This window comes from Cyprinus carpio, chromosome B3 (assembly GCF_018340385.1).
Source record: "Cyprinus carpio isolate SPL01 chromosome B3, ASM1834038v1, whole genome shotgun sequence".
In the NCBI taxonomy this organism is placed as follows: domain Eukaryota; kingdom Metazoa; phylum Chordata; class Actinopteri; order Cypriniformes; family Cyprinidae; genus Cyprinus; species Cyprinus carpio.
The window spans coordinates 37604960-37628673 of record NC_056599.1 but is presented as its reverse complement, the minus strand read 5'-3'; the positions used below and the strand labels follow the sequence as shown (position 1 = coordinate 37628673).

The window sequence follows — 23714 nt, the reverse complement described above, 5'->3', positions numbered from 1 at the left end:
TCAATTATTGTGGTGCTGTGACGTACATTAAGGGTGATGTGTGGTTTGCCCTGTAGAAAGCGGGTAAGAATCTGCTGCTGAATCTTGGGGAGGTCATACTCCGCCAGGGTTTCCTGCCCACGCTCCATCATATATTGGCAGTTTGACAGCACCAACGGCAGCACATCCCGCTCATACTCGTAACGGATCACGTGCAGCTCCGTCAGGTCACCTGGGCTTACCGTGTAACTGGAAGGAAACAGGACAGAGAATGACCTGGAGGTGTCTAACTGGGAAATTGGGTGTGGTAAGCTCAAAGCTGGTAAATTTAACTGCTAACTCTCAGTGATTCAGGGTTTTGAGTGTTTTTTCCCCAGCGTGTTGCTATGTGGTACTCCCAGCATGATATAATATTAAATATTATAATATAATATTACACCATTAAGTAATATTGTTGGCTTTAGTTACGACACAGAACCCTACTTCAAAGTACTGTAAGCCTGTAGGTGTTTTTTTCACTCATCCAGCATCACAAGCTGTATTATCATCTGCACAGTGAAAACTGTTAAGTCTGATTTCAAAGTAATGTTGAAATGTATGAATGAAATATTGGATTTTTTTTTTATTGTTTTAAAATTGATGGTCTGTTTAGTTTAGCTTATTTATCACAATAAAACAACAGTCACTGACCATTGTGCTGTACAAAAATTCTAAAACCAATATGAAAAAACAAACAACCAAAACAATAAAACAGCATACAAAGACATAATACATACAGAGAAAAAAAGCTCAGGATGACACACATATAATAAGCCTTATCTAATCCTAACAGATAAAGTAGGCTATTTCACAATTTGGGGCCGACTATGACAAAAGCACGGTCTCCCTTCCTCTCTGATTTGATGACCTTTAACATCTAGCAGATATGTTAAGTCACAAGTTCAGATAAATAAGAAGGTGCCAACCCATTTAAGACCTTAAAAACAAAGAGTAAAATCTTAAATCTATTCTAAAACACACCGGCAACCAATGCAGAGAGAAAAAAGACGGGGATAATGTGGTCATATTTACGTGTGCCACTAAGAAGTCTAGCAGCTGCATTTTGGACTTTGGAACTTGATTTAAACTGCCAGAGAACTATTGCTGAATGATCAATAACAGTAAAACAGTAAACATCCGAAGACTCATGGTATTAAATATCTCTCATAGCCACAAATGGTACATGATGAGTTATGTCATGATTAATAATTAGGGTTATGGAGTTGCTGAAGTCAGTAACTGATGAGTAGTGACTACTATATCAAACACCTAAATTTGCTGATTTTCCTACCCAGACTCCTCTCCAGTGTATCTTTCAACAGTGTAGATGAGGTCGTTGTGCAGGGTGATGAGGTAGCTGACGAGGGCAGTGGAGCACAGGCCCAGGCCGCTTCTTTGCGGCAGCAGCACCTGCATGTCTGCATCCAGACCCAGATCCTCCCGAGTGTAATCATCTGGCAGCTTTATCTCTCCTGACACAAACAGACCATCTCATGCATCACTCATCAACAGAAAAAAACTGCCAGACATCTGTTGAAGAAATTACTGCACAATGGTCTAAAGTGGAAAGAAAGTTTTCATGACAGTGGAAAGAATAAGTCTGTGAATGCATGTGAATATTTCGATTTCTGCACTGATTACTCATAAAATGAGGTCTGATTGCAATTTAAAGAACAATTATAGACAACGTTGCACTTTTCACATTTCTATTGAATACATTATTTAATCACTAACAGTGTATGGTGGAGAAAGCAACAATTGAATTTTCTACATTTGTAGACAGGGAAATCATACCTACTCATTTATGAACAACTTAATAGGTCTTTACCAATGCTAAAGCCTTGTCCAGCTTTGTGCATCTCTTTCTAAAATATTTAAATATTTAAAGGATCTTTTTTTTTTTTTTTTTAAGTCAAGTGAACTCAGCTTTATTTGTTGGTAACGAGGCTTTGTGTGCCTTAAATAAAGGGCAGAGCATCCACACTTCCAATCTTATCTCCTTAACTGACTTCAGTTAACTTAAGGAAAAGTCAGAACACAGAAGTTCAATTGCAGTACTTTATCCAACCTACTCTGTCAATGAACAGTCAGTGTCTTCAATAAAATTTTGAAAAGTACAATGTTTTGTGTTATTAGTTAATTCAGACTGTGTTTGTCTAGAATTGTGACTTGATGAAGATCAGACAACATTTTAATCAATGCAGAAATCCAGTTATTTTCACAAACTTATGCTTGCCATTGTAGGTAGGAGATGGTTTACCTGTGGTAGCCAGAGATATCCTGATTTGGTTCCAAGTTGATATAAAGATTTTTATGCGCTTTTCATACCAAGCAGCGAGTGAAGCTGTTGAACGAAAACATGGCACAATCACTATGTTTGCAATGAAAGTAAACTTTATTATTAGAGATATGGCACATGCTTGCATGACTGCTGAAAACATTTGTGCTGAAATGGGCAAATCAGTCATCAACAAGCTTACTGAAATTTTTAACAACAATGAAATGATCATTGAGCAATCATAATTATCTCCATACTGACTAAATACTTTCCCATGGCAAATCATCACTAATATGGTAGTACCTGCTTTCTGATTTTGCAGGAACTCTCCAATGGTGTTGTAGTTTAGCTCTGTCATGTTCTGGAACTTTTTTACCAAATCCCTCTGGAGAACCAAAATGTCTGGAAGGAACCGCACCAACCGTAGCTCTGCTTCCTGAAATATATAGCTTTACAGTTTCTGTTTTCTTTAAAAAAAAAATTCCATTATTTTGATTTCTGATTTTTTTCCCCCTCTGTTTAATACTGCAGATAAACCCACCACTAATCAGCATGTTAAAACAAAATAAACTACGGCTATGTCAGTAAGACTAACATCAAAGTCAACTATGCTAATAATCAAAGGACTGTCTGTACAACATAAACAATCGGTCTAGAAAGCAGGCATCATGAAATGCATTCTCTGGATGTTCAACTAGGGCTGGGCGATATATCTAACGATATGATCATGCGCATCTAGTCAGTAAATCTGGTTCCCTGATTAGCGCTAAATCGCCATCACCTGCTTTCAAATGGAGCGGCATTTAATAGACAGAGCCGTAGATCACTGACAAGCTACGCAATATCGCGTTCATTATCGCAGATGTATCGCCTTCGATAATGAACGCGATATTGCGTAGCTTGTCAGTGATCTACGGCTCTGTCTATTAAATGCCGCTCCATTTGAAAGAAGGTGATGGCGATTTAGCGCTAGATATATCGCCCAGCCCTATGTTCAACTAATGAGAACACTCTGGTTGATAAATATCTTACCCTCTGAAGGAACCTCCAGAGCACAGCCAAGGTGTCCCGGCCACTGTTTTGCTCCACAATGTGGGTCAAACTCAACATTGAGACCTTTCTTCTGCAGCTCCAGATGGATGAATTATGGATGAGGGAGTTCTGGGGCAGAGAGCGTAGGAAAAGCCCTGGCTCCCCAAATGTCAACTTCATTACTGGATTAGAAGACACTCGCTCATCTTTCCTGATGAAGGCGTTCACTTCCTTTAGCTGATGTTCCAAAACCTAAGAAAAAGATCAAAGAATGGAAAGTAATAATCCGTTAAACTAAGGGTTATGAGAAATACCCTACTACTGAGGTCATTAATGCAACAATTAATTAACACCTCTTAAATATTCAGGATTTACTTTTTTGTTAGGTCCAGTGTTATAAAAAAACTACTCTACAATGAAAATGTTTTTAACTGTAAATACATTTGTTGATCCATTTCAGAGGCAATGAAAAGAAGGTAATAAATGGAAACTCAAGCATGATTTACACACTAAAACTAAGACGCACAAAACACTAAGTTGCATAATGCATTCTGGGTTTTGTGATGTAATAAAAGATGACATGTTCACCTTCAGCTGATGTGTGATGACATCAGTATTCATGGCATTTTCCCATCCATTTCTTGCATCTTTAGTGGATAGGTTTGGATCGTAAGGAACAGGCCCTGTTTAGAATATCAAAATGTTATATTTCTAGAATATCTGAGGCAAGAGATCAATATGGCAAGTGACAAATGTAAGATGAGGTGTGGGACTCTTACACTGGCTGGTCTGATGGGGATCCAGTAGACTTTGGATGGTCAAATGGATTGAACTGACTGTATCATCCAGCCCTTTGCCTAGAGCTCTGCTTAGTTGCTCCATGTCCTTCAAAAGATGGGCCATCAGGAATGGGCCAGGATCCAGCACAGCAGGCTTGATGATCTGCCTGACACTTAAGAGAAACATGCAAGAATATGGGATGAATATAGTTAAAGGTGCTCTAAGTTTTTATGTTTTTATGTTTGGCTGGCTTTACACCAGAGCTGGGTGTGGTTCTTAATACATTTCCTCAGTTCTTCAAACACGTGCGTATTTGATCTCGATGTATGTAATGTATGCATCACATGTGTCAATACTCAAAACCACAAAATCACAATTGTGAGATATATATATAAATAATGAAAACATAGCATGTAATACCTGTGGGTTGTTCTGAGCTCCCAGCAGCATGGACATGTGTGTGAGCAGTCTGAGAACAGCGAATGGGGCAGGTGACATATTCTTAGTGTCCTGCATGTCAGGTTGGTCACGACGCTGCGCATCACCCAGAATGTGTCCCGACTGAGTACGGTCCCCTCTGCAAAGAGGTACAATTGCCTCAAATTGATTAAAACAATTACCTCTGAAAAAAAAGACACCATCCACATCTCATCTCAAATCATTATTGTGGCTAATAAATGGCTAAATTTAAAGGGGTCATGAGATGCGATTTCAAGTTTTCCTTTCTCTTTGGAGTATTACAAGCTGTTTGTGAATAGATAAGTTGCAAAGACTAAAGTCTCAAACCCAAAGAGATACTTTATAAAGGTTAAAACTTGTCCATGCCCTCCTAAAACGCCTCGTTTAAACATGCCGCCACATGTCTACGTCATGATGTGGGAAGCCCAAATGTTCACGCAAAGAATGAACATTTATATTTACGAGGTGTGATGCAACAACGCATAAAAAGACAGTACAAGTCATTATAATCAGTAATTATGTCCCCACTGGATGCAACAAATGGGACATTTGCAATGGGTTTTATTGTTTTTTTTCTTGTCGCGCCGGTGTTCTGACCGAGACATGCATCACAGTATGACAAGAGATGTAACATTTCCATCACACGCTTGAGGCATTCAGCCAATCACAACCCACTGGACAGCTGGCCAATCAGAGCACACCTCGCTTTTCAGATCGATGAGCTTTGTAAAAATCGACGGATTTCAGAAAGGTGGGGCATAGAGGAGAAACAATAATGTACAGTATGTGGAAAATAATGTGTTTTTTGAACCATAAACACATTTCATTACACCAAATACACAAAATATTGTTATTTTTAGCAACATCATATGCTTTTCTTGATTTTAAAGGGGTCATTAGTCAAAACTGGTTCAATAGTCAGTAATTTATGTGAGGAATGACACATAGGAATGTATAGTGTGCAGGTCAATACTGACTGATTTTCATTAAAATGCTGATTTTATATAGTTCAATAAATCTTTACCATAAAGGTCTATATATTAACATTAATTACAATATTTTACATGAAATAATACTTCTAAACATTTATTATGTTTAGTTTCATATATTAATGCATGTTTAACTTTTAAGCTAAAAAAAGAGAAAAAAAAACAAGCATTCATTGCAATAGTAACTCACTGGATCTGCATGGCTTGGAAGCCTTGAACAGGATTGTGGTCAGTGCCACCTATTGGTGCATCACAGTCTGGACAGCGACCGACCTCCATGGGTCGACCACACTGGACAGATAACAGAAAATAAATCATGTTTTAATTTTAAGAAGAAAAAACAACCCACAAATCTAATTCTGTGCTCTGTGACAATTAATACCTAGTTAATGCAGCCTTACTGCAAATCAAAGAAATTAAGTCACATGACCCTACCTCACCAACAGTGCATGGATGACCATTAGGACAGACTGTCAAAAACAAAGGGACACCAGAGATTAGGAAATGCCAATATATAATCCTCTCAAAGCAGAAAGCCATGTCAAAGTCAAGGATCTGTCAAAATTCCAGCCCCCTTGGACCCCATGGTGACTCAAAAAGGTTATCCCTTTATTAATAGATGCATTCTGGACTTGAAAAGAAAAAAATACTGAAGAATTGTTTACATCATCTTTTATTAACCCTCTGAAGTTGATTAACGCGTATACGCGTTTTGGGGTATTTTCTCCTGATAACCCCAAAAAGAACTTAAATTACACTTTCAGTTTTGATCGTACAGATAAGAGCAATACATCAATCAAATCTGTAAAGGGTCTACTTTTTTTGTATGCAGACATAATAACAACAAAACTTTGTGCACTTATAAAATAAAGATAACAAACAAGGAGTGCTGTCTGCAGCCTTTGTCTGTGCTGATCTTCATTTACAAACGTGTCATTAAAATGAACTGTAACTCAGTGAATACTCAACGAAGAGACATGAGAGAGATATCTATAGAAAGCCTGACATGTCTACTTTTAAACTGAACAAGTGCTGCTGAAAACAAATATTCTGTGATAAAGTAATCCATATGAAAACAACGCAATGTCCGTTTTTCACGTCTCCCTTCATTATCTTCTAATGCGACCACGCCCCCGCGCTGAACGCGCTTTTGAGATTCTAATGTTTCACTGAAGTGCGCGGCTTGAATACGCCCACACAACAGAAGACAACGCAGCGAGACTGTTCTTCAAGTTTTTTTATTTTACTGTTTGCTTCGCGATGAGAGGAATAAGACATAATTCACCCCAAAAAGATGTGATGTGGTTGAGGATTTGAGATTTGGATTTCCTCAGAAAAAAAAGAATGAAGCACTTTATTCAGCCGACATCATAAACATGAGTAAGTCTCTTTTTATTTATTTATATACTTGTACTAGTTTTCACATAACGTGTAAACATTTTACTATTTCCAAACTATAATTCCTGACTAAATGTATAATCAAGTGAAATATTATGAAGTTTCAATAACAGTATACACTACTATACCATTCAAAAGCTTGATGTAAATAATATAAATGTACCAATAAATGTAACTGTAACAAATATAACAAACAATGTTGTTCTTTTAATTTATCCCCCCTAAAAAACCTGAAAAAATATTCTCAGCTCTCTTCAACATTAATAATAATAATAATAATAATAATGATAATAATAACAATAAATGTTTTTTTGTAGAAAATAAGATTGTTAAAAGGATTTCTGAAGGATTGTGTGACTGGAGTAATGATGCAAAAAATTCAGTTTGAAAGTCAGCTTTGATTGTTCCTAATAAACTGTTTAACTGCACTCACAAGTGAATATTAAATTATATTGTGGGATAATTAAATATATTCTAAATAAACTACAAACATAAAATTATATACATTTATTTTGTCCTCACATTCTTTCTTGTAACTCATCCCTCTCAGTGACACAGCTGACTGAATGGCTCATTATGCAGCTCATTATGCAGGGCTTTGTCTTCTCAGGTGTGAATTCATGATAGCTGACGTCTTCTCGCATATGACTTTTACCAACAAAAATTGTCTTCGGAAATTTAAATCAATATATTGTTTTCTGTAAGTGAGTAAACAAGATGATTTTCACATAATTTAGAAAGAAAAATTCTAGGCTACAAGCTCCTGTTCTCAAAAGTCCCAGAAACCAATGTTCTGTATGTGTTTTATTGCCTTATTCAAGTGATTTAACATTTTTAGTTTTTCACTAACCACGCATAACATTTTTTTCTCAAAAACACAAGTTTGTGCTGATTACAGTGAGATTAGACTTTAGCCATTTAGATATTTATAAGAAACTGAAAAAAGCACAAATGTCAGGGCATGACAAAACTTCTCCAGGCCCCAAAAATACCCTTAGACTCCAGAGGGTTAAGTTACTTACAAGTAAAATAAGTTAAAATAAGAATTTAAAATAAGTAGTTAAATAACTTGCTCCATCTCTGAAATTACTTTTCTTTTTCACTGACATCATAAGGCCCTCTCATTTTTCTACCTCTCCCTTCTAGCACCTCCATTCTGGCACAGTATGTACTAAATCACCTATTTTTTGTTTTACAAACCAATCAATTCCTTTTTTTTTTCTGAATATCCCATTTCACTCTAAGATGTCATATTAGAACAATAATATGGTTGGCAAAATCAGTTTAATTCTATTATATCACAGCAAACTTTTATGGAATTTTATTCTGTAAAATATGATATTACCATAGGTCAATAGGCATACATTATTGCTGTTGCTGTTATTTTAGGTATTACAACAGAGTATAACATTATATTATACTCAATATAACCAAAAAATTACATTTTATGTAAGACCCAGGAAAACAATGTCAAATATATTATCTTAAACTTCCAAAGTTCTGATAATGAAGCTCTGTTTAATTATCACTGCATTAACATCAGCTAGAACAGGGTAAGGTAACTTAATTTTGCATTTGGTCAGATATTAACCACTGGGTTTTCAGGTGCACTGAATTTTTACAGGTCTTGAATTTTGCATGACACTGGCAAATTCTATAGCAGCACAGATAAACAGAATCCACTCACAATACCACTGAAGGTGTCCCATGGCCTGGTGGGCAACTGCCAACATGTCATCAGGCATAGTTGGGATGAATGAAGCCTGTCAGGAGAACATGATAGAAATATCATACTCAAACACATTTTAGTCACCATGTAAAGCATGAAGGGTTCATACCATCATGTTGTTTGGGGACAGTGCCAGTTGCTGCAGTGGCTTAAGTAAAGGAAGATTTCCACACAGCAGGACTGCAGCCATGTGAACTGTGATCTCTACCAGCACAAATTCTCTGCCTGACGTCTGTGGTTGTACACGCAAAGCATGAAGATCATTTTTCACCAGCGCTTGAGCAAATGCTCTCATTTCATTATTGACGAAGACTTCTGAGCTTCTGATAAAATCTTCAAAGCCAGCACATTGCTACAGAAAACAACATGAAAATCAGACATACAGCAGTGATTTACATCCAAAAATCCATAGAATACAGAAAATATGGCTTATTATACAGTATATAATTGTTGTGTAGAGTATGTTTGTGTTTTTACCTCAGGTTTAGGGTGCACGTTGGGGTTTCCACTTCTGTACAGGGCGGTGACTTCTCTAAACAAAGCCAGTAGCAGATAAACACCTTTCTTCATGGGTGTGCAGTTGCAATCTTCTGACAAAGACGTATTGAAAGACATTGCAAACTGGTCAGCACAGATAAAGAAGTTTAACAAAACTGAGGAAGAGAAATGGCAAGTATTTGATTGCATATTTTAAGCATTTAATTTCAGTGTTTGTATAGTGGACACAATACCTACAAACTAGAGAAGTGCCTTGTTACTGTCTAATGAGGTATCCTGACCTAACTGGAACTTTACAAGTGATTGAACTAAATCTCTGTTAATGGTCACTAGCAGGGTCAAAAACCTTTCCACTAAGAGGCAATATAACAATGTATATAATTATCTTATTAAATGAATCTGTTTTTGTCTTTTATCTCAAACATAAAGTTACCTGAATACTATTGACAATTACCACTGAAATGATCAAAATCAACAATCAGCCATCAGATTTATTAGATTTTATTTACTTGTACAGGAGGATTTTTTACCCCTCATGAATTTGGGCTTTTTTCCATTTCAGTGGTATTTTTGCCCAAAGCCCCAGTTAAATTCTGACCCTGGTCACTTCCACACAGATGAATTCTAATATGGTCTATCCACCTTGTTTTTCATTGCAGATGTAAGCCGTTTTCTGTGAATGTGCAAGATTTCCAGTTCATTAGCCGTTGTAGGGAGATAACGAGAGGAATAACAAAGTGCAGTAAATGATAAAAACTGCACTACACACCAGTGTGTTCATAGTTAAGATAATACATTAAAATATTATGGTAAGACGCATCAATTTGTAATATCATGCAGCAAAATGAGCTGTTTTGTACAGCTAAAAAAAGCTGGAAGCAGATGACACTGGAAGTCAGACACATAAAATTTACAAATGGCTGTGCCTGCTCTTAAGAGAAAAATAAAGTGGATAGGCAGCTCTCTAGATTTTGGAGCACAATGTGTGTGTTTGTGTGTTGTAAAGGAGTAAACAAATACCTCAATAGCTTTCTGTATTGCGTTCATGTTGCAATCTAGCATGGCTTTGGCTACTGCATCTCGAATAGTTTTGTAGTCCATTCCACATGCTAGATACTGGTCAATTTGACTGTCATCTTGATTCTGAGAGAAATAAACTTAGCAGTTAAAGAAATAAATACTTGTCACTCATGCCAGGATTATGAAGTTAATTAAACTAAAACCCACCGACTCAAGAATCTCCTGAGGAAACAGCCACTTGAACCCTTCCTGTGTCAGAAGTTTCTGGACATATTCAACCCCATGAAGACTGCAGATCTTTCTGATAAGGTAAACCCTGTACCAGTCATTCCTGATTTGGCAGCACAGACTAACCACGCTGTCCAAAAACGGTGGGATAAAAGCTGAAGGATCACCCTGTGCATCTAAAATCAGGAAAACAATATCAATACCAAAAAAAATAAAAAATTCAAACAGACATTTTTTCAACTTTAGTTTCTAGCCTTTGACAATCATGACAACTCTTTTTTTTTTGTTGATGTTTTTCACATCAACAACACATGAAAACATTCTAGGACCAGAGTGCATATTTCATGAACTGTTGTTTCAAGTTTCAATGCAAAAAAACAAAATAAAAATAAAATTAAGTTCCTAAAATAAGGTGTTTTCTTCGTGCACAATAAAAAAAAAATTTTCATATAATTTTGGAAATGTAACTTGGACATGTTCTGTCACGTTGCATGTTACACACGAAAACACTACAGGCTTTTTCAAATTACCAGCACTTGTCACTCTATTCACTAGCAGGTCAGCCGCCATATCCAGGCACAATCGAACTCGGGCCATGCGCTGCAGGTGCTCTATAGATGCAGTGTGTGTAGACACAGTATCAGAGTGAAGGAACTCCAGCAGAAAACGAGTTTCCTCCTGTAAACAGGCCTGCTGCTCGGCCACAGAATGCCACCGAGTCCGATCATACATTGAGTCCTGCAGACACAGGAGAAATGCACTGTACTTTAGACCAAATTTTAAACATATAGCACATAAGGGTATTCTAGCACTTATTCTTGAGAAATTAATAAAAAAAATCATAAAGTAAGAGTAAGTTAAGATGTATAGAAAAGAATAAAAGCTAAAAAGTATAAACTAGCCGTAAACAGCATGCTTTTTTTCACAGTAGATAAGCAGTTATTTATATTACCAAAAATATTTCTTTACCATAAACTACTAAAACTAAGCCGTAAAACATTGCAGGTGAACACGAGTTGGTCAGGGCAGTGATATACACACCTCCAAACAGTTTATGTACAAAGAATAAAGCTCAGTTTTATCAGTCTCCTCAATGATGTTGCTTTGCTCAACTTCTGTCAGATGCTGCTGAAGATAGTGCTTCACATCATCAAAGCTGAAAAAGGGAAAAGACAAAAAATATTATCTCAATAATTTTTTAAGAGTGTGCTGTGAGCTGTTAGAAGCCCTGTGCTCACCTGTACTTGAGCAGGAGTTTCAGTACCACTGAACGCACCACTGGATTTTTATCGACAGAGTCATCAAAGGGAGAAAGAGCCTTAGTCAAGAACCTCCGGTCTCGCCCTGAGAGGTTGAGGAACAACGTTCTGGTCATTTAATCATTCTGATCAAAACCTAGACCTCCACACATATACTTACACAGACATACCTCTGATCTGAGGGAGTGAACGGGACTCCACCATCAGGAGGGACAACAGGTGTAGGATGATGTCTTTGCTGGGAGGAGTGTTGTCCTTGAAGCACACAGTGGTGACCAGATCAATGAAGAAAGCATTGCATCGCATTCTGAACAATGCGTTTTGACTGATGAGATCCCTAATGACCAAAATAAGCACATCATCTTTTAGAGCAATAGAGAGAATACAAATAGACAATCAGAGAAATGAAGAACTACTATTCATCCCAAACAATTAGCAGATTACCGTATTTCATCAGATGCCTTGAGCACAAAGCCATCAGGCACTTCCTGTACACAGAGAGGGCAGTGCATCTGGCCAGGCCCCAGCCACTGTTTGATACAAGTTAGGCAGTAGATGTGGTCACAGGGCAGACTCAAAGGGTCCTGAGGGTCTCCCATGCATACTGGACAAGGCTGAATGCCAAACCTGTGTAAACAAACAGTGACAAATCACCACACTCCGTTAGTTGTCACTTATTAAACCTTTTGATTAAAGAAATTACTAATAAAAAAACCTGAATATGGTTTGAGATGCTCCATCTTTGCAGGCTTTGAGTACGGTGATCACTGCCTCAAATGGCTGCCTCTTTTTGAGATTTGAATCCCGTTCTAAGACCTTTAGCAAAGAGATGAGTGCTGATAAGCAGAAATTTAATTGTTCAAGAAATTATTTTCAAGGAGATGGACAGAGTCTACTCACTTGTGCTAGGCTTCGAGTGTGTTCCAGAACTAGTGGCCTGAGTTTTAACCTCACATCTCCAACACCCAGCAGCATGTGCTCCACAAACAAGGCCAGAGAGCAAATGCGACGCCAGCCATGTCTGAAAATTATTAATACAATGATGTAATGATAATAAATTATAATATTGACATCTACACAATACAGTAAATGGTCTTATTTGCAGGCAAAGCCAGCACTGGGGACAGGGTTGTGTGCCGGGGACCTTGAATATTGTTATGGACAAAGAGATAGAGCCCTGCATTTCAGAGTTACAGAAGAAAGGAGGACTTGATTAAAACTAGGCTGCCCCCGACTAAATATTTAGAAATTTGTTCATTAAAGCCATTAGTTGACTAACTGCCATTTATATTAATTTAATTACTTAAATACTGAACCATAATGAGCCTTTAATATATAAGCTAGCTGGCCTATTCCACGCTTGCAGACGAAGCAACCATTTTAATTATTTATTAATAAACTAGTCAGTTTTCTGAGTCTGTATCAGCTGATGATGACAGTGCTGATTCGCTATCTCCGCAGCACTTTATTTTACAAATGCACATTTTGTTGATAATGTGAATGTACACAAATAAAAGTAGACATATTTACAGTTTCGAATGATGCATTACTCTAATCTGGAAGAGCAAAAATAACAGCATATTTTAAGTTGGTTTTTTTTTTTAGTGAAGTGACATACTGCCAAGTATGGTGACCATACTCAGAATTCGTGCTCTGCATTTAACCCATGCAAAGTGCACACACACAGCAGTGAACACACACACCGTGAACACACACCCGGAGCAGTGGGCAGCCATTTATGCTGCGGCGCCCAGGGAGCAGTTGGGGGTTCGGTGTCTTGCTCAAGGTCACCTGAGTTGTGGTATTGCCGGCCCCATAAAAATGATGGCATATTTTAAGTTGTTTTCTGTGTTATCGGGGGAAAAAGCGCACGTGATCGTGGCAGCACCTCCATGCACTAAGCACGCTTTAGCTTCCAAAGTCCATAGAAACACTTGAAAATGCAGCTAATAGTACAGATTTAGGTTAAAAGTTTAATCTAACATTGCTTGAAGTGTTTTATTTCTATGGATTTTATTGAAGGTACCTCAAGTCAAGTCAAGTCTTGATTTTAAAATTCTAAACTGATCAAACATGAAGTCAACTCACTGTCAGACGCTGCCCGCTAGTTCATCACTTTAAAAAATTAAAACTTGAATTTAACAAAATATTTGTGAATATTAACTTAATAAATTAACAATTTTGCAATTAAAAACAAAAGTGGACTTTTTTAATGCCTGCAGTCTGACGAATTCTGACAACCTGTTGGATAAAGGCTCTGAACCACTGATCTAAGAAAAAAATAAAATGTTTTTAATGAATGCTGTCAGACTAATTCTGACTGATGTAAGGCTGAATAACAGGTGATTTAGGTGATATGTAGGAATAATGTAACATGATAAGACAATAATTGTATAGCTCATAAAAGACAAACATTTTAGAGCTCATAACTCACTTGATGTGGGTGACCATCTGTTTGCTTTTCTCTCCATAGTGGCGTAGGCCCTCCTCACAACAGACCAGCTCAATTGGGACCTGTAGTATTTTTACACGTCTAAGCCAGGCCAGATTCTGAACATCTCCATCTAGAGACTGAGGCTCCAGGTATTCAATACAGGCCACAGCAGCGTACATATCTAACACCTGAAAAACAGAAAGGTGGTCAGGGGGAAGTAAACAATCACTGTGATACACTGTAATAAATATTTTCATGCAAACTTCGGCAGCAGAAGTAAGTTGAATGCAATTACCAATTCTGTGCCCTCTCTGGCACATCTGTTATCAATTAGCATGTGAGCAATCTGAGGCTCTATACTGATCATCCTGTAGAGGTTCTGTATCCGGTTCTTGAAATGATGGTAGGCAGCATGAACCCATGCCAGAGAAATGACTTCACTCTCATGTGCTTCCTGACTGCCTCTAAGCTCATATACACCACAAGTAAGGGCACCACGTAAGAGCTACAGTAAAAGGTAAAAACAACACACATGAACAAGTGTGCTTGGATGTGTAGATGATGGGTAGAAATCTAGCTCTAAAAGGGTCTGTTACTCACCTTGAGGTCCACCTCTGATGTTACATTCATGGTCATGGAAATGAAATCCTGGAGATACCTGTGGAAAAACTCCATCTGCATCTCTTGGGTTGCTTCAGAGATGTACCTGCCCAAGGGGGTCTTCCAAAAGAACTCTTCAAATTGCTTTATAGAATGTCCTGTTGAAAGAAATGCCAAAACAGATTTTATTGTTTACATTTTACTCTGTAAAAAAAAGTTGAGTAAAATACCTTCTCGCTGCAAAGCATGCACCCAGAGTTCCTCCAGACAATCTTTAATCCTCCAGCTGAAAGGCAAGGTGCAACCCATGTTCCTGTCGACTGCAATGTGGTTCTGAACCAAGATTGTCTTCGTCTCTGAGCTATAAAACAGTGTTCTCAGTCACAGCAATGACTTAGACATGACTGCTTAAAAAAACATTGTTAGTGTATGATTAAGATTTACACAAGCCAGCTATATACCAGTTGAGTAACTTGCTTAGCACTCAGCAGTATTATCTTTTTACTGTTGCTCAGAGTCAGAAATGACAGTAATTGACCTTAAAGAAAAAACTGACTGAGCAGCAATGCTGAGAATGATGATGAATTCCAGACAGACAGTCAAGCTTGTGAAACCAGGAGCATTAGCATATTTGCATATGTTTTGTGCCCCAACGGCTCACAAAATGTACCTTAAAATCAAATAATTACATACTTGTTTTCCACTCTTGTGTAAGGAACATTTAGTAACTTGAAATCTCCAAAAATGTCCAACCACAGTTTCTTCAAAGATTCTTCAGAATTTCTATCCAGCAAGAGGTCTAGATTGCAGTCACGGTCAATAATTGAAACAAGTTGTGCAAGGAAGGGAGTTACTACTGCTTGAACTCGCCTCCACAGGGCATGTCTAAAAAACAAACAAATAATTATTAAAAGTAGTGTTGAAGACAGAGTAGAATGTATAGGGTAAAAGACAGAATATATAGAAAGTATAGGGTTTTACAAAGAGCCAACAAGGGCTAGTCAAGCCAATGAGGTTCCATGAGAACATCTGAAAGGCTACAATCTAATATACTGTGCAAAACACTCTTTTTCTTACACTTACCTAAAAGTCCCACCTTCTTGCAATGCATCAGTATTTAGTGCTTCCTTTGATACCCAGCTCTTGGCAGAGATTGTGTTATCATCATGAGTCATCAACAGGAAATGAAGTCGCTTCTTTAAAGTTTTCAGAAATTCAGCTGGTAACATAAATACCTAAATATCAGTGATCCCTTATAAGACAGTTAATGAAAGCTATAAAGAATAAAAATACAAACAGCGATCTCTCACCGTGTAGAGTCTTATTGTCAGCCAGGAGCATTAGCAGAATCTCTACTCTCTTGGTGCTACGGGTGCTTGCCTCTGTCTGATCTCTTAGCATGCCAACAGCACTCTGAACACAGCTTCGCACTAGTGCTGTGGTGTCCAGAACATTCTTCCAGCTCTGAAGAGCACAAGAAATACAACTTCATTTTTACTTACTGAACCTTCCTAGAAGTGTACTGAACTGAACAAGGTGGCAATAGTATCAGAAAATACTGAAAATATAGTACTGTTGTTGAGGATGTGACTCACAGTATTGTCTTCTAGCTCCATCTTTTCTTCTTCTGTGTACATGTCATCAACCTCCATAGCTGCAAGCAATAAAAATGATTTGAATTTTTTTGAGAATGTGAAATCAACCCTTAAAAATAATGCTCGATTTTTAAAAAATAAAATGACACCACCTTCAGGTTCATCTGCTTTCACTTCAAACAGCTGGCTAATGGTCAGACACTGCAAGGCTTTTATATCAAAGACAAAATCTTTCGATCTTCTGAGGTCATCAATGTGGACTGACTTCCATGGCCCATAAAAGAAAATGTAGAAATTAGATTTTCGCTAAAACAAACAGTGTTGGTCACTGATGAAGTCAAAACTAGTCTTACCGCCATTAAATCCAATGTATGAAGTTCCACCATCCATTCTGGGTAGTTTAGTGATGAAGTACACAAAAACTTTTTGATTGTCCTCTTTCCTGAATTTGTTGATTTCATTGATAGAAGAATACCTGGAAATATATTTGAAGTTCAAAGTACGCAGCTTTGCATTTACTGAACTGGCAAAACATGCCACCAACCACATTTAACTCACTTTGCAGATGCAATGACATTTAACCTTTGGGAGCCTTCATCAAAATCGGATTGGATGATAAGTATCTTGTCCCCGGTGGTGTTTTCCAAATAATTCCTAAATACAGAGAAAAGGGTTTTAATTCATTTAATTAAGACCAAATATGCATTTTTGTTGTGATGTGACAAGATGTAGTGATGTTGTGAGCACAGTACTTGATTTTCTTGAGAAATGAGTGTTCAGTGTCAAATTGCTGTAGTGAGAGGAGCTCTATGTTTTGAACTACGTTCTGTAGCTGTTCAGTTTCTGCAGCAGTCAGAAGCCTTGAGAATGTAGTCACCTAAGGATTAGAAAAAAAAGAATGCAAGTGCTAAGATTGAAATCTTATGAATTGCTCTAGAGCAGTGGTTCTAAAACATTTTGACTCCAAAGTCCCTCATTATCTATAACCGGATTTGAATGCCCCACAATGTAAACTAAGATATATCTGGTGCTTCTGCTGTAATGAAAAAGCTGCTTTGCTTCAATTATTTTATTTAAAGTAACTAGAAGTGGCAATATTTTAAAATATCCAAGTTTAATAATTATAAATAAGTAAAATTAAAATGATTAAATACTAATTCCATTGCCAGTTCACATCTTGATTTTTAAAGGTTTTAGCTCATTTTAAACCTTGTTTTAAAGGTTTAGTTCACCCAAAAATTAATTACTCACCCTCATTGGTAAAATAATACATGTGGCATCAGGTATTCAACTGTAATATTACAAAGAATACTTTTTGTGTGGAAACCCAAAAAAATACACACTTTTTGTCACAGAATAGCATACATTATTTACGTTTAGTGGATACTCTCCAAAATGGCAACAGGGTGATGCAGAGGAGACAAATTGTTGAATAAAGTCATTATTTTTGTTTTTTTTTGTGCACAAGAAGTATTCTCATAGCTTTGTAAAATTACAGTTGAACCCCAGATGCAACACTGATTATTTTACCGATGTTCTTGTTATGTTTCTGAACCTTGATTGTGTAAGGATCCTTGCTGTCTATGGGAGGGTCAGAGAGCTCTCAGATTCCATCAAAAATATCTTAATTTGTGTTCCGAAGATGAACGGAGATCTTACTGGTTTGGGACAACGTGAGGGTGAGTAATTAATGACAGATTTTTCATTTATGGGTGAACTATCCCTTTAAACCATCTTTTTAAAGACTGCTGAGGCCCCCTAGTCAGTTCTAGCCCCTAAATAAAAAACACTCTTCTACAGTAATAATCAGAGTATTTAAAATTCAATGGATTTACCTCTGTGAAAAAGGCATGGCTTGGTCCTGCTTGCTGTAGGTGAGAATGGATGAAGTCAGCAAGGGAACTGTGCTTCTGGTCTTCAAAGTATACCCTTGACAAGTGGTCACCTTCTACATTGGAGAGGGTAGTGCAGTCCAGCCTAACCACGGCATCTGGTGTTGCACAGTTTAAAAGGATCAATTTAGCCTCATCTAAGATCACTTTTCTAGGATCTGAGAGCTTGTGCCCTTTGAGATGCTCTGTAACTTGTAGCACAACAGATGCACAAGTGTCCGAGTGGTAGCCAATGAAAGCATCAGCTGGAAGGTAACGGCGTGCTTGGGGAGCAATTGAGTGCTTGCCTCTAGCAGAAATGAAGGATTGAACCCACTGCTCAAGCTTCTCAACAAGGTCTTTTTGCTCACTCTTTAGTACAGTATTGAGGTCAAGATAATGTTTCTCCAATCTGTTGATCAATGGAATTGGAAACTGCTTGTACACAATGTCCTTCTCTTCAATGACAATGAGCCTGAAATCTCTGTGTACTCTGCATTTGACTCTGTGGGTTCCAAGCCCCAAATCCACATATTTCTGACCTCCAAGGCTAACGTAATATTGGTTGAGGGCATCATACAAGCTTTCGTACAAGTTCTGCAAGTTCAAAAGCACAACGGTTTGGCCAGTTTCCATACAGATCTTGACACGGTTAATGTTGCGGCATATCTGAGTATACTCCTGGTCTTTTGGAAAGCTTGAACCAAAGATAATCTCTGGCTGGTACTTGTCTGAAAAAAATGTCTGCTGAAGAATTTGAAGGGCTGCATAGTTTTTGGTCAGAACCAGAAGGTATCTGCATTCTTCATCTTGTCCAATGGCTGTGATGTTCTCTCTTACAAGCTCAATGGCACTGATAGTCTCAAGCCTGGGTTTGATATTAAGTCTGCTGGTGAAAACTGTGACAGCATCCACATTATCCTTGCCACTGAAGTTCCTCAGCACAGCCTTCACAATCTGTTCTGCACTAGGTTTCTGATCATTAGCTTTGGCAACAGTGAACATCATCTTTATCAAGCTGTAATAGTCTCGCAGGCCAAAAAAACCTTTTCCCTGTTTCTTACAGATGTTCAGGTAAGCACGGGCAAATGGCTGAAAGTAATCTCTCACCCTTTCAAGGATCATGGCATCTGAGGAACATATTCCTTTTGCACTCTCAATCAACTCCTTTTCATCAGGATCACCACGTGAAACAAATATCCCTCTATTCATCTTGGCTGGGTCCAAAGCCCAGTTCGAGATACCGATGAATCCCACCTTCTTGTGTGGTACTGGTTGATCATCTATGCATCCCTCTTCCAGCAAAGGATGTAAAGTTTTCAGAGGCATTTTCTGGGAATCCTCAGCCAAACCAATCTCATCTAGCACTACCACTGAGACATACTCTGATAAATTCTTGCCTTCCTGAAAACGGGCACATTGCTTGAATGTATTGATAATCCCTTCTGGTGTAGAATGAGGACTGCACTGGAAGGAAACAAGATGAATTTGCTTCAGTTTTCTAAACAGATCAGAATGGGCTGCTTGGCCTTGCATGCCATCTGCAACCAGAGTTTTAGACAAGGACTTGGAGCTTCCAGGTTTTCCAACCAAAAAGAGAGGTATTCGTAGTTCAATGCAAATCACCATCATGAAGACATTTTCCTTCAAGGCATTGTTTCGGGCAATGGTTTCACCCAACGGAACACCACTCAAAAAAAGACCCTGAATAACTGAGATCTCCTGCATCACTTTCATTGGGCTGTAAGTCTTTGGAAGGTACCCGCAAATTTTTTTTCTGTATTTCTCTTTATCCTCCAAGCAGGCATGGTAACATACACCAGCAGCCATAATTAATGACCAAAGTATTGGGTTTCTTTCATCAGTATCCCTCTGATGTTGATCTTTTCTTTCTGCTCTCTGATTACTTTCAAACTGGGCAAGCTCTGAGAGCAACACTGGATGGTTTTTGTAGAACCAGCCAAAAACTTGCATGCAGCGCTCCACATCCCTAAGGCTCACAAAACTACATTCATCCTGTCTTGTTCGCATATACTTCTGTGAGGCTGACAGAACATCTGTTATGGTTGTGACATAGTCTGAATCAATGGAATGGGTTTCAGATACCCTTTCGACTATTTGCTTGATGTACATTTTTTCAGTATGGTCATTGAGCTGTCCAAAGTCCCAAACTAGTGGAATCATACTAGGTGGTAAGGCCTGCACTCTGTACACTAGCTGGCGAAGTGGAATGGATCCAAGTTTTTGATCTGTTTCCTCAGCACGAACTCTGTATCCCAAACCAGCTGACTCCAATCTCTTGATCATTACATCTGTGTGTTTCCTGTATGGGTTGCAAGCGGCAATGATTTGCAAGCCAGTGTCACCTGTCAAATCCTCTCCCTCAGCAGTGTTGTCGCAAAGGATTTCCTTAATGCTGCTTATGGCCTCCGTTGTGTTTGCTTCATCAAAGAACAACACAGTGCCAAACCCATAATCCAGCTTGTTTCTTAATGCCATGGCCTCTGCTTCTCTCACTTTGGTGTAAATCATGTCTGAGCTTGTGCCTCCATGAACCTTGACTAATTTCATGTTGTCAGTGGCAACTCCACTTCTGTGCATCTCACAAAGGAATTTTATTAGCCTGGTTTTCCCACATCCTGTCTCACCCATGATTATTACAGGAATCCCACAGCGGAAGCGCATGTGAATTGCCAACATTTTCAAAATGTTGTCTGTGGTGAGTTCATATGTTTCATCTGGGTCAAGCGGCCACTGTATTCCCAACACCCTGGAAAGTCTCTCAATTTTCTCCCATCTTGGGAGCTGGTCAAAATCAACATTAAAAGGAACTCTCTGTAGTTTGAGGCCCTCATAGAGCTCTCTGGTCATAATGTTCTGCTTGATCACTCTGTTTGTTGATGGATCAATTGCATCAATCCCATTCTGCGCATTTGGCTGAAGATGAAAGCCAATGAATGTCATGGACTCATGGTCATCATTGAAGAAAATATATGGATGTGGTTCTGACTCCCATCGCTTTCTTATCCTAAACGGAGCCAGATCCTCTTCATTGGTAGAGGAAAGGTCATTGTGCAGTCTCCCAGGACTCTGGTCAGAGATGCTAAGTGAAGGAGTGGCGAAATCCTTTGCCATGAGAATCATAAAATCAACAACAAAATTTTTGAATCCCAACAGAGTATCCCCTATGAAAGAAACATCACAGAAGACCGATCTCTCACAATCCTGAAGCTGTAAGTTCAGGAACCAAGTGAAATTCCGCAACTCTGCCCAAGAAGGGTCTACAATGCCGCAGTACACAAACAACATCTGCAGGCATTCAACATGAGTTCCCTCAATTCCTTGGTACATGAAAGCATCCAAATTGACACCACTGTAAAAACGCTGCAGGTACTGATAAGGCCGTTGGTAGGCCTCACTCTTGAACTCTTGGTCATCCATAAGGGGATCATCACCCTGTTCTGATGATGGATCTTCCTGCATTCTCATTTCCAACTCAAGAACCTCTTTGGGTGGACGGCAGTAGACACTTGGAAACACATCCAAGAAGGAAGATGGAACTTTTGCACCCTAACACGAAGAGACAAATTAATTTATGAGGCATTTGTCTAATTAATGACAACAATTCCTAAGTGATTTAATGAGATTACTTACAGCTCTTCGATCATTTTGGGATGTCCCAGGTCTTAGTATCTCGATGACATACAAGTGCGTATTACTGCTTTTCCACATGTTTCCTTCTGAGTCCATAAGGCATCCAAGGATCAGCAGCCTGAACAGAAATTCATGAAGTCCTTTCTTTACCTGTAAGTATAAAAACAACACTGAAAACAGCATCAACATTTCTTTCTATTTCCAAATAAAATAATATATAAAAAAAAAAAAGAAAAAACCTAAATCAGGTAGCTACCATGGTGGTGACATCAAAATGATAGACTGAAAGCTTTTTCTTGGGACTGTTGAGCAAGGACTGAAGTATGACATTCTCATCAACTCTTGGCTCAATCAACCTGATGCACTTCAGCTGTGAAGGCTTCTTGGTAATCTTCAAATTCTCATACATTCGTTTAATGTAAAGTGATTTTCCTAAAATGCACCACACAGATGTAATTTAGCATCTTACACTTTTAGCAAAAACAATTATAATCACAAATAGGGTACTTTATTTAGCGGACACAAATTCTGAAAACTATAATATACTCACCAACTCCTGATCTTTCTGAGGATACAACTCCCACACACTGTCTGTCTTTGAACACAGCAGCAGCACTGGATATGTCAGCTGGTACTGTAAAATGCCTAACAAGGTATTGCTGAACACTGACAATTGGTTCTTGAGGAATCAAGTGCAATCTAAACTGACTAAAAGCTGAAGGAAGGTATGCATGTTCTCTGTTAGAGCTGCAGACCAACACAAGTCTGTAATCATTTCTGCTCCGTGCACTTTGATGCTGAAAAAATTGTTCCACTTTGTAGCTGACCTCATAGGTAAGTTGGTCCACATAGAGCATTGTGTATATCTTCTTTCCCCTGTACCCAGCAGAGAGACAGCGCCTGAGGAAAAGTTCCACTTCTTCACAAGAAGTGGAAGCACTACAGAGGAGTACTTCATCATAGGTTGGTAGAGGCTGACCCTTGCTGCTCATGTAAATTGAAATACAAGATATCAGAATTTCTTCAGAAGGGCAGATGATTAAATTTGGCTTTCCAGTAGCCATTCCATTTGGGAGTTCTCTCTGAATGTACTTTGTTTTCTCATCCTGCGAGGAATCAGCCTCGTGTTCGCTGGGGCTGTTGGCCAAAATTTCAAGAAGATATCCAAGTCTTCTGACATCAAGGGAGTCTGGCAGAAAATTGTTCATGTTCCGCATGTAAGCATTCCAAATCACATCTAGCTTTTTTGACCCAATAGCATCCCTCAGCTGGCTTGCCAAGTCATCAATCAATGGGCATGTCTCCTCAATACTCTCATTCTCCATCATACTGGGGACTTCCATAAAAGTTTGAAAGTCTAAGTCATCATTTTGCTCAGGACCCTTCTTAATTACTTCATACTGAAGCCTGTGCCAAGCCTGTCTCAAATCTGAAGTGGTGCAGTTAGGTTTGATAAAGGAGAGCATCATAAGAACTTGATCTTCCATTGCAGCCACATTGCCCTGGGCTAGCTGATGGCACAGGTATACTACCTGTTCCGCAGTGTAATAGTTTAAGTAATAATGTTGAGACCTCTGCTTGTCCATAAAATCTTTCCAGAAGCATAAGCAGCTCTCCATTTTCTTACAGACTTCTGGCAGCTGTTCTGTGACATCGCCTTCCACCATGACAACACTGACAACATTCCCTAAACTGAAGTCCAAAATGATACATGCTTCTTTACTATTACAGTTGATGTTTGCCTCCCAGTGTCTGAACAATGGATTTCCAGCAACAAACAAATCAATGAACACAGAGCCCAACCTTTGTACACTGGCAAAAACCTGGAAAAAGGAAAGAAGTTAATTTGGGAATAATTACAGCAGTCATGGT

General features: G+C 38.5%; 1 protein-coding gene across 1 annotated transcript in view; it reads right to left on the bottom strand.

The window, feature by feature from the left end:
* Nucleotides 1-2: 2 nt before the first annotated feature.
* LOC109108823 (E3 ubiquitin-protein ligase rnf213-alpha-like) overlaps nucleotides 3-23714 on the bottom strand; it is a gene marked incomplete at its 3' end in the record, with an annotated part of 50942 nt that continues 27230 nt past the window's right edge. The window contains exons 30-67 of the mRNA XM_042721421.1: nucleotides 22393-23665; nucleotides 22099-22274; nucleotides 21843-21992; nucleotides 18153-21758; nucleotides 17070-17194; nucleotides 16876-16971; nucleotides 16671-16792; nucleotides 16470-16592; nucleotides 16318-16376; nucleotides 16033-16186; nucleotides 15806-15941; nucleotides 15416-15607; nucleotides 14953-15083; nucleotides 14723-14880; nucleotides 14418-14627; nucleotides 14123-14310; nucleotides 12589-12709; nucleotides 12404-12504; nucleotides 12133-12315; nucleotides 11859-12025; nucleotides 11668-11773; nucleotides 11471-11585; nucleotides 10960-11167; nucleotides 10409-10605; nucleotides 10202-10324; nucleotides 9161-9271; nucleotides 8793-9035; nucleotides 8642-8717; nucleotides 5992-6026; nucleotides 5747-5847; nucleotides 4529-4685; nucleotides 4108-4282; nucleotides 3917-4011; nucleotides 3329-3580; nucleotides 2600-2732; nucleotides 2279-2362; nucleotides 1310-1490; nucleotides 3-228 (exon numbers count right to left, since the gene is read on the bottom strand). Of these exons, the coding sequence (XP_042577355.1) occupies nucleotides 3-228; nucleotides 1310-1490; nucleotides 2279-2362; nucleotides 2600-2732; nucleotides 3329-3580; nucleotides 3917-4011; nucleotides 4108-4282; nucleotides 4529-4685; nucleotides 5747-5847; nucleotides 5992-6026; nucleotides 8642-8717; nucleotides 8793-9035; nucleotides 9161-9271; nucleotides 10202-10324; nucleotides 10409-10605; nucleotides 10960-11167; nucleotides 11471-11585; nucleotides 11668-11773; nucleotides 11859-12025; nucleotides 12133-12315; nucleotides 12404-12504; nucleotides 12589-12709; nucleotides 14123-14310; nucleotides 14418-14627; nucleotides 14723-14880; nucleotides 14953-15083; nucleotides 15416-15607; nucleotides 15806-15941; nucleotides 16033-16186; nucleotides 16318-16376; nucleotides 16470-16592; nucleotides 16671-16792; nucleotides 16876-16971; nucleotides 17070-17194; nucleotides 18153-21758; nucleotides 21843-21992; nucleotides 22099-22274; nucleotides 22393-23665 (10089 nt within the window). The remainder of the gene's footprint in view (nucleotides 229-1309; nucleotides 1491-2278; nucleotides 2363-2599; nucleotides 2733-3328; nucleotides 3581-3916; nucleotides 4012-4107; nucleotides 4283-4528; nucleotides 4686-5746; nucleotides 5848-5991; nucleotides 6027-8641; nucleotides 8718-8792; nucleotides 9036-9160; nucleotides 9272-10201; nucleotides 10325-10408; nucleotides 10606-10959; nucleotides 11168-11470; nucleotides 11586-11667; nucleotides 11774-11858; nucleotides 12026-12132; nucleotides 12316-12403; nucleotides 12505-12588; nucleotides 12710-14122; nucleotides 14311-14417; nucleotides 14628-14722; nucleotides 14881-14952; nucleotides 15084-15415; nucleotides 15608-15805; nucleotides 15942-16032; nucleotides 16187-16317; nucleotides 16377-16469; nucleotides 16593-16670; nucleotides 16793-16875; nucleotides 16972-17069; nucleotides 17195-18152; nucleotides 21759-21842; nucleotides 21993-22098; nucleotides 22275-22392; nucleotides 23666-23714) is intronic.